This window comes from Rana temporaria, chromosome 6 (genome assembly GCF_905171775.1).
Source record: "Rana temporaria chromosome 6, aRanTem1.1, whole genome shotgun sequence".
NCBI lineage: Eukaryota > Metazoa > Chordata > Amphibia > Anura > Ranidae > Rana > Rana temporaria.
The window spans coordinates 25,611,174-25,623,515 of NC_053494.1; the positions used below are offsets into that span (position 1 = coordinate 25,611,174).

At 45.9% G+C, this 12,342-nt stretch overlaps 1 protein-coding gene across 6 annotated transcripts in view; it reads left to right on the forward strand.

Moving 5' to 3' along the window:
* Positions 1-12,342, forward strand: part of TSC2 (TSC complex subunit 2) — a 93,482-nt gene that overhangs the window by 55,398 nt on the left and 25,742 nt on the right. For 5 of the 6 annotated variants that reach the window (XM_040356484.1, XM_040356481.1, XM_040356483.1 and 2 more), the window contains 5 exons: positions 1,447-1,611; positions 3,760-3,927; positions 6,166-6,272; positions 8,671-8,847; positions 11,655-11,870. In XM_040356484.1, coding sequence (XP_040212418.1) covers positions 1,447-1,611; positions 3,760-3,927; positions 6,166-6,272; positions 8,671-8,847; positions 11,655-11,870 — 833 coding nt within the window. The remainder of the gene's footprint in view (positions 1-1,446; positions 1,612-3,759; positions 3,928-6,165; positions 6,273-8,670; positions 8,848-11,654; positions 11,871-12,342) is intronic. The other variant, XM_040356482.1, reaches the window with a different exon arrangement.

Sequence of the window (12,342 nt, forward strand, 5' to 3'; positions counted from 1 at the left end):
TAGAAGCGCACCTGGTTTTTCTTTTGATCTATTCAAATAGGCAATTTTCGTCTTGGCATAGTGTAAGGTAAGCCATAGGTGATGCGTTTCTTTTTTTCTTTCCTGCAGCGACGGGTTGCAGGAAAGAATCTCTAGTCAGTATTGACAGGGATTCCCTCTCGGGCAGCTATTGCGTCCCCTGGGCATAAGGGGAGCCGTCCCTGCCTGGAGAACACTGATCATTGCTAGCTTCTCTAGCTACTTGCAAATAAGCGCATGCTGGTTATAACCAAAACGATCGGTTGATTTGACACGGTACAATCAGCTGCCCATACATGGATTAAATCTCAGAGGGTCCCTGCTAAGCTGGCCAAGATTCAAACCATCTATGGCTGGCTTAAGTATACCCTAATGTATAAAATCCCAATAAGCTGGAGTTTGTGCTGCACTTGTTCCTAGTCTTGTGATCTTGCAGGTCAGTCTTTCCCATCCTCTGCCTACTGTGCATTCACACCTGAACGCGGCGTATTGTACCGCAATTTGCCAAGACAAAACGTGGCGTTTTTTACCGCGGTTTTCGCTGGAGGGGTAATTTACACATTGTCGGCTATGGCCGAAGCCGCCTGGAAAAAAAGGATCAGGGACTTGTTTTGAGCTTCAGGCGTACGGCGTTTCGGCGTGGAGATGTGAACCATCTCCATAGCCGACCATGTTAAATCACCCCTCCAGCGTATTTCAGGCTGCAATAGCGTCGGGCGTAAAAACGCCTAGGTGTGAATGGAGCCTAAGTCTGTACCCGTTGCCAAGTCCACAAACAATTAGCCTGTTTGCAATGGGACCTGTTCAAATCGGTGCGACTTGGAAAAGGTGCCTGCGCTACCTTTTGGAGACGTGCAAATGTGAATGGAGCCATCTATATTTTAATGTTTGCCATCATGTCTCACTGTAGACAACCCAACATCCAACTGAAGGAGCTTGCATGGCAGGCTGACAAAGCTGCTAATTGTGACACAGTGGCTTAAACAAGGTTAGCCTGTTAACCATTGATCTGCCATCTCCATCCTTTCTTTACTACTTAGTAAGTCGCTGACTTGCCATGCAACCATTACAATATCCTGATATACACTTGCTTGTTCTGGTTTAGTGACTCGCCAACCAGTGAAGATAGGATAAGAGTTGGCTCTTGCACCAATGTTGCTTCCCATGTTCCTTTCCAAACTAGAAAACAAAAATATTAATAGGCCTCGGGGTAGATACAGCCACCTCCTGCTTTGCCATGGATAAGTCATTAGATACAGCCACCTCCTGCTTTGCCATGGATAAGTCATTAGATACAGCCACCTCCTGCTTTGCCATGGATAAGTCATTAGATACAGCCACCTCCTGCTTTGCCATGGATAAGTCATGATCCAACAGACCACCACTGCAGTTTGTCATTCATCTAACAGTCATTGCTGTTTTGTGCAGTCGAATGCAGCCCTCGGTGACCAGCTCTAGTCTCAGCTCTGCTGATGAAAGCTCTGTGGCCCAGGCAGACGACAGCCTGAAAAACCTTCATCTGGAACTAACGGAGATCTGTCTAGACATGATGGCCAGATATGTGTTCTCCAACTTCACAGCAGTCCCTAAGAGGTGAGTGTCTATGGCTGCAACCAGACTTGGAGCTTATATAAATGTGCTTTGGGCATCTGTCAGAGTTAATTCTTAATTGATGGACTAGTGTATTTGACATTCAGTTGACCTTTTGACCTGATTTATGCAGGTTTTGCATTCCCATAGACTTGTATTGGTATGCAAAATCTATTTTATGTGAGAAAAACCCAATGACACGGGCCCTAAGCTACAGTCATTGTGTTTTTTTTTTTTGTATACCTGTGGAAATCCAATGCTCATTGATGAATGGAATTTCCTCATAACTAAGTGCAGTCCTCTACTTCCTCAACTGACCAAAATTCTAACAGAGTGGTTGGCTTTGGACCATTTGCAAGAGTTGGCTGTGCTCTTGTCCTAGGCTGCCTTACATTTGCACGTAAAGAGAAATGGTAACAAATGTTCAAGAGATTTGTGTTAGACCTGTTTCACACAAGCATGAGCTTGTGTAAGAGTAGTGTGAGCAGCAAGCTTTCAGAAAGCATTTCAGCAAGCTCTGTTGAAACTTTTAACCATTTACCGCCCGCCGTATAGTAAAATGGCAGCGCCGTGGCACTGTCATTCTGGGGCGACGTCCTATGACCCAGAGCCGCCATGCTTGCACCGTGTTCCTAGGACACTGCGCGACCCCAGTAAAGAGCTATGTCCAATCACCGCCTGTCACATGAACAAGGAAGTGCCGTGTGTGTGGCGAGGAGAGCCGATCAGCTGCATCTCCTCAGGGCACTGATCATTGGTGCCCTGATTACAGTACAGCCTTAGGCCCCATGCACACGAGAAGCAATTACAAACACCGCTTTTGCGGCTGTCAGCGCTTATCTCAAAGACATTGTAGACCCTCCCAAAGTTTAAAACGCAAAAATAAAACGCATCTGAACCCAAAATTTTGCGTCTGAAAAAAACGGACATAAACCCAACTGCTTTAAAAAACCAAAAAACGTGATTGTGTGCATGGACACATAGGATAACATTAAATGTGTTCAGGGGCAGTTGAAAAAAATGCCCAAATGCCTCTAAACTCGAGTTTAGCAGCGTCTCGTGTGCATGGGGCCTTAGTGTTGCCAGTCAGTGCTGCCTGTCAGTGCCCATCAGTTCAGCATATCGGTGTGTGTGTGTGTGTGTGTGTGTGTGTGTATTTTGGCAAAAAAAAAAAACAGTAGCAACTTAAATTGCAAAAGAAAGCTCATTTGGGTACAGTGCTGCATGACCGTGCAATTGTCATTCAAAGTGTGACAGCTCTGAAAATTGGTAGAGGCAGGAAGGTGGTCAAAGTGCCCAGTAGGTAAGTGGTTAAAGTAACATTCAGCTCCAGTTTGTAAATGTTGAACACAGGTCCTAATAGGGACGTTTAACTGCCTCTAAAAGAAAATTACAGCTGGGTGGTGCAACCCTTAAAGGCCAAGTTTTTTTGTTTTTTTGTTTTTTTTATCAATTCTAGCTCCCCTATATACAATATAGCATTAATGTACTACTTTTGCAAAAACAAAAACTTTCCATTTATTCCACGCATGCTTACCTCAGTCCTCATGGCTGTTTGAAAACACTGATCTATTACTTCTGCCTTCCTGGACAGACTTTAGGTCATGACACAGGAAGGAGTTGGCCAGCTGATCCAATTGGCACACACCCTGCATCATCTACCCTCAGCTGGTCAACTACTTCCTGTGTCATGACCTAAAGCAGGGATATGCAATTAGCGGACCTCCAGCTGTTGCAAAACTACAAGTCCCATCATGCTTCTGCCTCTGAGTGTTATGCTTGTGCCTGTCAGAATCTTGCTATGCCTCATGGGATGTGTAGTTCTGCAACAGCTGGAGGTCCGCTAATTGCATATCCCCGACCTAAAGTCTGCCCAGGAAGTGAGGCAGAAGTAATGGAGCAGTGTTTTCAAAGAACCTTGAGAACAGTGAGGTAAGTGTGCGCAGGATAAATTCAAAGCGGTTTTGATTTTTTGCAAAAGTAAATTAATGCTATATTACATAGGTGAGCTGGAATTTAGAAAGAAACTGTGAACAAAGGTGAACTTTTTGCCTTTAAATGTATTGATGTGATGAAGACTGGCAAGCTACTTTGTCACACAAAAAAAGGTTTAAATGTGTTTTCTTCTTTTTTGTTTATGTTTTTTAATAGGTCACCAGTTGGAGAGTTCCTGCTGGATGGTGGAAGAACGAAGACCTGGCTTGTCGGGAACAAGCTGATAACTGTGACAACTAGTGTAGGGAGGGGAACACGGTCACTTTTAGGGTTAGATCCTGGGGAGGCCCCGAAGCCGTCAGACACGGATTACTTTTTTAACAGGTACTTGTATAAGCGCTGTCAACATGGTTGGAATTCAAACCAATGACACTATTACTGGCAGGTGGAAATGCTAACCACTTGGCCACTGTGCTGCCCATTACATTACAGGGTTTTTGAAGTAGAGATGACACAAGTCATTGCTGGTTAATACCCTCAACTTGGTTGAAAATCTGCTTAGTTTTTTGGAATCCTTGGGTATGTTTGCCATGCTCCTTAATGTAGGCAACACCTGCTAAATTAAAGGTGCTAAAGTACAATACTTGCCTATCTTTTAGTAAAGCTTTAATGACTGGTCAGGTGACCAACTTCCTAGGTATTAGTCAGGTGTCCTAACCTGGTATGGAAAATATGTTTTTTTATTTATTTTGTTGATGAATCTTTTTTTTGTGGAAAATGTTTAGTTGGAGCCGCTGTCAAGTGTTCCTTTTTGTCTTTATATTTGGTCATGTGACGGTAGAGGGTGTAAGGCTACTTATACGTTCTAGGTTTCCCTCTCTTCACTAAACGGCATGGATGGAGGAATCTCCCCTGGTTATGACTAAGGCCTTATCGGCTGAAACGCGTCAACCATTCCTATTTGCGACTATGGATCGAGCACCCAGGAACCTTGCTTTCATGTGATTGTATGGGTAGCAGCACTGACTTTTTTGTTTGTATTCAGGAATCTCCCCTGCCAGCTGTTTAGACAACCGTAGCATCTGCGTAAGGCTGCTTTCACATTGCAGCGTGGAGCCGCGGTGACGGTATAGCCGTGCTATTTGTAGCGCGGCTTTACCGTCGTGTTTACCGTGATATTCGGGCGCTAGCGTGAGGTTTTAACCACTTGGGATCCGCCTGCCGTCAATTGACGGCTACAGCGCGGATCCCAAAAGCCAACAGGACGTCAATTGACGTCCGCCCCTTTGGGCGGTCCCCGCGCGCGCTCCAGAGCACGCAGCGGGGAAAATCTGTGTTGGCCGTGTCCCTTGGACACAGCCAATTACAGATCGCCGCGAACGGCCAATCAGAGTGGCCGTTTGCGATGCGATCTGTGCGGCCAATGAGAGATGATCTCATATGTAAACATATGAGATCATCTGTCATTGCCGGCTCACACAGAGACAGCGGTGCTGTCTCTGTAGAGGAGACCGATCTGTGTCTCTTGTACATAGAGACACAGATCGGTCACCCCCCCTCCACCTACAGTTAGAACACTTTATAGGAAACATATTTAACCCCTTCCTCACCCCCTAGTGTTAACCCCTTCAATGCCAGTCACATTTATACTGTAATTAGTGCATATTTATAACACTGATCGCAGTATAAATGTGAATGGCGCCAAAAATGTGTCCGATGTGTCCACCATAACGTCGCAGTCCCAATAAAAAATATAACTTTTTTTTTTTTTTTTTTTTTAATTGGGATATTTATTATAGCAACAAGTAAAAAATATTGTATTTTTTTCAAAATTGTCGCACTTTTTTGTTTATAGCGCAAAAAATAAAAACCGCACAGGCGATCAAATACCACCAAAAGAAAGCTCTACTTGTGGGGAAAAAGGACGTCAATTTTGTTTGGGAGCCACGTCGCACGACCGCGCAATTGTTAGTTAAAGCGACGCAGTGCCGAAAGCTGAAATTTCACCTGGGCAGGAGGGGGGTATATGTGCCCAGTAAGCAAGTGGTTAACCCCCCGCTAGTGGCCGAAAAAGGGTTAATACCGCGGTATTACCGCGCTTTCCCATTGATTTCACATCTTTACCGCGGTAAAGATGTGGCTAGCAGGACTTTTGGAGCGCTCCTGCTAGCGCACCGCTTCAGTGTGAAAGCCTTCGGGCTTTCACATTGAACACTACAGGGCATGATTTTTCATGCGGTATAGCAGCGCTATTTTTAGTGCTGTACCGCATGAAAAACGCCCCAATGTGAAAGGGGCCTAAGTCTGAATATCTGAACTGATTGCGTCTGATTGGATGTGGTCACTCTTCAGGCCAACAATTTTCCACCCAACTCTTTATTGATTTTTTTCAGTTGAAGTTTGTTGAGCCAGGTGCCACCAACAGGGCCACCCACAGCTTGAATTTCATGCGATTCACCTGAAATTCAAGTCATGTAAGACTAGTCCTGTTGGTCTGTTGACAGTTTTGTTTGAAAAAGCCAACAAAATGCAACAATGAGAAGCAGAAGTAGAGTCCAGCCTACTTGGAGTTCATCAAAGAGGTCCTGCTGATTGATTTTTCTTTCTTTTTGCCTTTTAAAGCTCACCTATGCAAACAGAGCAAGCCAAAGAAACGCCGCCAAAGATCGACCTGCAGGCGAGAAAGCCGGGTATGCAAACGCCGCGTCACAGAGTCCGCTCCATGTCTGGTGAGCTCACTTCCCTGGGAGAGCGTTCCTCTCCTGTTATAGTTCTTTCCACACTGGTGACATTGAGAGTTCAGAGGGGAACTTCTGTGAGTTCAGCACACCATGACCTGTCTGTGACCGGTTCTCTTCTTGTTCAGCCTAAAAGATGTTACTGCTAGCTTTGCCGTGTGCTTGTTCAGAGAACTAACAAATTGTCTAATCGTGTCACTTGAATTGATAACAAATTTGCTGTTTGGATTAAGGCAGATCCAGCCAAGTAGTACATGAAACCATTGCAAAAATCCAGTCTATTATCACGGCCCTGCAGGAAAGAAGATGACACTAATGCAGCTCTGTAGTCACTTATGCATAATTAAAAAGGTTGTAAATAAAAAAAAAAATACTGCAGCTCGTTTTGCACAGAGTGGCCCTGATCCTCGTCTGGGGTCCCTCGGCGGCTATCTCTGCTCTTCCCTGATTCTGGTAACCCCCCCCTGGGATGCGCTCTCCCAAGGGGGGTTACCTTGCGGGCGCGCTCCTAAATCCTGTATTCAGCGTCCATAGCCGCCAACTACAGGACTCGGCCCCACCCCTCGGGCCCTCGCGTTATTGGAGTCGATTGACAGCAGCGCGAGCCAATGGCTGAGCTGCTATCAATCTATCCAATGAAGAGCAGACCGGACTGGGCGTTCTCAATGCGGGACTTTCGAGGACTCTGGTAAGTAAACCGAGGGGCTGGGGGGCCGGCAAACGGATGTTTTTTTACCTTAATGCATAGGATGCATTAAGGTGAAAAAACATGAACCTTTACAAACCCTTTAAGCCGGCCATAGATGGAACAAATTTCCTTCCTGCAACCATGGACCGTGACCGTAATCCCTTCTGCTGATCCATTGTACCCTATCCCTGCTGGGAGAACACAGTGATTCTTGCTAGCTGCTATGCCAGCCGCTAGTGATAATCGCTTGTAGAATCCGCCAGCCTGATTGTACCCAAATTCATTGATCGATTAACTTTGATATTTTATGCCTTGTCCATTCATGATTCAAATCTCTGCCGGTTCCAGCTTAACCGGTCTAGATTCTAACAGTCTATGGGCCATAGACTGAGAGAGGGGAGAAACCGCACAAGGAGCCACGCTGTTTCTGTATAATGCAATATGGCGACCTGGAGGTGTTGTGTACACAGATGGCGTACAGAACTTCTCCCAGGGAGGTCCTTTCCTGCCTGTGCGATTGGCTCGCCGATCCCCTGCAACAAAAACATTTTTTGGTAAGATACTCCCAAGGGGAGATCGTGTCCTGAAGACCCTGACACTTTCCTCATTGGAACAATGCAGGTGCAGTAAGGGGAATGTTTTTTTTTTTTTTTTTTTTTAAAGTGGAGTTACTCTTTAAAGCGTGAGCTACAGTATGCCTTTATAGATTTTTTTGGCGCCATACTCACTGTGTAATCGCGTAGTAAAGTTTCAGGGGAATGGGCGTTCCTATGCAGAGGGCTCGTGATTGACGGCCGGCTATGGTGCGTCATGCTTCACGGAAATAGCCGAAATAGGTGTTTGACTGACTGCGCAGGCGCCGTGAAGAGCAATCACGAGCCCTCTGAATAGGAACGCCCATTCCCCGCGGGGAGTCTGAAATTTTACTACGCGATTAAACAGTGAGTACGGCGCCAAAAAAAATATAAAGGCATTCTGTAGCTCGCGCTACTATGCTGAATGATATGCCATAAAGTTGTTTTTTAGGGTGAAACACCGCTTTAATATTTCATACCTATGTAGTGGTAATATAAAAAAAAAATTGGGTTAAGACCCCATTCACACAGACGGCTTTGGATCCGACTAGTTGCCCCTAGTCGCCTCAAGTCGCGCTACTTGAGAAAATCATTGTAAGTGAATAGAGCCGTCTTAATACACACTACTGAAGTCGCTCCGACTTCAGAAAAGGTTCCTGTACTACTTCAATCCGACTTGTAGGCAACTTGTACCCATTGATTTCATTGGAAGTCGCCTCAGAAGTCGGATCACTGTCTTAACAGAAGCAACAATACAGGAAGAGAACATACATTTCTCAGGCAAACCCCTCCCCCTCCCACAGAGCTGATTGTTTGATCGCCCACTGGAAGGCCTCCTGGAGGCGACGTAAAGTTGCCTTGTAAGTTGCCTCAGGTTGCGCTGTGATTCATACTGAAGTCGTGTCCAAGTTGCCTCCCAAAGTCGTGCTGGAAGTCGTGTTGCCCCTGTGTGAATGGAGTTTGTGTCCCAGTTATTTCCCTCGGAACAAATGCCGCCATCTGAATTTTGCAATGGCACTTACAATGGCTGCCTTGGATGTGCTGTAGATTGATGCACTTGAGCTTTGCATGTCTGTGCATGTTGCATGAAGAAGACATTATTTTCTAATGATTTTTGATATTTCAGGTGGACATGGGCTACGTGCTGGATCAGACGGTGGATCCTCTCCTGGTGGCGCCCCAGGAAGCAGAGGAGATAAAATTCCCCGCAGGCCTCAGGTCAAGAAGGAGAAAGCCACCCTGGCTGATTTTGTGCCGGTGCTGACCCAAGGCTGGGCAGAAATACTTGTACGAAGACCCACCGGTGAGTAACCCCGAGCACTGGGGCTGTTGCATGATTGCCATTGGTTTTACCTGAGTTGTAACAGGTAAGTGTCTCTGCATGGTATGGTAACCTATTGTATACAGTAAACTTGAGCCTTTGTGTAGGTCAGCGATCCTCTGGAGTTTCACAATTTCAGAGTAGAATTAGTAGTTGTTAATAGTTGTATTTTGATACAACTATCATTATGTGCTGCATTGCTGTAATGAATTTTATATGACTTGTCTATAGAGGACTTGCTCCCCCTGGTGGAGGACTCCCCATTGGCGGACATGTGCTTGTCCTAGCAGGGACGCTCTCTGAGGCCTCGTACACACGACCGAACATGTCTGCTGAAACTGGTCCGCGGACATGTTTGGTCGTCTGTACGGCCGACCGGACCGGATTCACGGCCTAGCGGACAGGTTTCCAGCGGACAAATGTTTCTTAGCCTGCTATGAAACATGTCCACTGGAAGCCTGTCCGTCGGACATGTTTGGTCGTCTGTACGACTCACCGGACATGTCCGCTCGGCCGAAAGCCTTTGCATGTGTCGAAGTGATTCGACGCATGCGTGGAAGCATTGACCTTCCAGGGTCGCGCACGTTGCCGCGTCATCGTCGCGTTCGCTGTCCGCGGGGATTTTGGTCCGATGGTGTGTACACACATCAGACCAAAATCCGGCAGTGGACATGTCCGATGAAAACGGTCCGCCGGACCGTTTTCATCGGATTGTCCGTCCGTTTGTACGAGGCCTGAGCTATCCCTAATTGCACAAGGCTGCTGTTCTGCCTAGTGACACAACACTGATCGTCTGCTCCCTCTCGTCGGAAGCAGTGATCAGTGACGTGTGACCGTAAGCCACGCCTCCTAACAGAATCACTCCCTAGGACGCACTTAACCCCTTCACGGCCCCTACCGGTTAACCCCTTCACTGCCAGTCACATTTATACCGTAATTGGTGCACTTTTATAGCACTGATCGCTGTATAAATATGAATTGGTGGAAAAAACAAAATGTATGAGAATACGTATCGGCTTTAAACTGAGAAGAAATTTGCTTTTTAAAAAATATTATAGCAAAAATTACAAAATATTGCTTTTTTTTCCAAAACTGTTGCTCTATTTTGTTTATAGCGCAAAAAATAAAAACCTCACAGGTGATCAAATGCCACCAAAAAGCTCTATTTGTGGGGGAAAAAAACATGTCAATTTTGTTTGGGAGCCACGTCGCACGACCGCGTGATTGTCAGTTAAAGCGACGCAGTGCCGAAAAAGTGGCCCCGTCATTTGGCAGCCAAATGGTCCGGGGCTGAAGTGGTTATGTAGTCGTTCCTCATTGAGGTCCTCCAGCCCCCTTATCAGTTATGTTGCCCTTCTCTGGACTCTCTCCAGTTGCAGCAATCCTTCCTGAGGACCAGTGACCAGAACTTGATGGCATACTTAACATGGCCAGACCAGAGTTCTGTAAAGTGGTAGATTGATTGCTCTCGAGTAAATTCCCTTTTTTAATTCATAATAACCTGCTGGCCTTGCTTGCCGCAGCTTGGCACTGCATGCTATTGCTAAATCCGTCATTTACTAGGACCCCCAGATCCTTGTCCATCATAGATTCTCCCAGAAGTGTTATCCCCCCTATGGTGTAGTTTGCATCCATATTTTTGGCATTATTTTACTTTTATCAATATTAAACCTCATTTCCCTGTAGTTGCCCACTCCTCTATTCTGTTGAGGTCTTAAGGCCCGTACACAGGATCGAATATTTTCCGACAACAATTGTGTGACGGATGTGTTTTGTCAGATAATGCGACTGTCGGTATGCTCCTCCGGACAATTGTCGGAATTTCCGACAACAAATGTTGGATGGTCATGCTCTCAAATTGTCCGACAACAAATGTGTCCTGTCAGATTATCCGATCGCGTGTACACACGTCCGTCGAACTAAAATCCACAGTACAAACACGCATGCTCCGAACCAATGCTAAACATCAGACAACGTTTGCAGAAGTTGCCCAAGGGGTGGCTGAAAAAGTCTGTATGCAGAACAAGTTCACAGCCAATGCCCTTCAGACAAAATTAGATGGATTTGTCCGACTTGAAGTCTGACCGTGTGTATCTTTAGCGTCTTTAGCGTTTCAATATCATGTTGTGTAGTCATTACCCTGCTTGGCTTTGTATCTTTAGCAAAATGTCATTCATGTCTGTGTGTGTCTGTGTGTGTCTGTGTGTGTCTGTGTGTGTCTGTGTGTGTCTGTGTCTGTGTGTGTCTGTGTCTGTGTGTCTGTGTCTGTGTGTGTGTGTCTGTGTGTGTGTGTCTGTGTGTGTCTGTGTGTGTGTCTGTGTGTGTCTGTGTGTGTGTCTGTCTGTGTCTGTGTGTGTGTGTGTCTGTGTGTGTGTCTGTCTGTGTGTCTGTGTGTGTGTCTGTCTGTGTGTCTGTGTGTGTGTCTGTGTGTGTGTCTGTGTGTCTGTGTGCCTGTCTGTCTGTGTGCCTGTCTGTCTGTGTGTGTATGTGTGTCTGTGTGTCTGTCTGTGTGCCTGTCTGTGTGTGTGTATGTGTGTCTGTCTGTGTGTGTATGTGCGTCTGTCTGTGTGTCTCTGTCTGTGTGTCTCTGTCTGTGTGTCTCTGTCTGTCTGTCTGTCTGTCTGTCTGTCTGTCTGTCTGTCTGTCTGTCTGTCTGTCTGTCTGTCTGTGTGTCTGCTTTTGTGTGTTGCCTCATCTGGGGGGCAAATACAATTTTGATTTTTTTTGTTTTTCAAAGCATCACATCACATTGCTGTACAAATTAAAGCGATGCGTCTTTTCATCCTCAGGTAATACCAGCTGGCTGATGAGTTTGGAGAATCCACTGAGTCCCTTCTCCTCCGATATTAACAACATGCCTCTCCAGGAATTATCCAATGCTCTCATGGCAGCAGAGCGATTCAAGGAGCACAGAGAGACGGCTCTTTACAAATCCCTCTCCATGCCCGCCTCCTCCCTGACTGCTGCCACATGCAAGCCTACCCTGCTGCAGAGAGCCAACACAGGTAAGTGGGCTCTTGTCTTCTCCAGGTAATGTCGCAGCACCCATGCTGTGACAGAGCAGATGTATGAAGTGCTGTTTTTATTTACTGAAATGAGGCAGGAATGCCAACTTGTTCAATACCAATTGGTATACAGGCATACCCCACTTTTGTACACAATGGGGTTTATTTACTAAAGTGAGAGTGCAAAATCAGGCTCACTTCTGCATAGAAACCAATGAGCTTCCAGGTTTTATTACCAAAGCTTAATTGAACAAGCTGGGGTTAGAAGCTCATTTTGTTTCTATGCAGAAGTGAGTCTGATTTTGCGCTCTCCAGCTTTAGTAAATAAACCCCATTGTGTACTTTAAAAGTGGGGTATGCTTGTCTGCTTTCAGAAAATATGTTTTATGTAATTTTCAGGTCAAAATAAAAAAAGACTCTGGCTGTGAAAGGGTTAAAGGCTAAGTTCACCTTCGGGAACATGTTACATGTT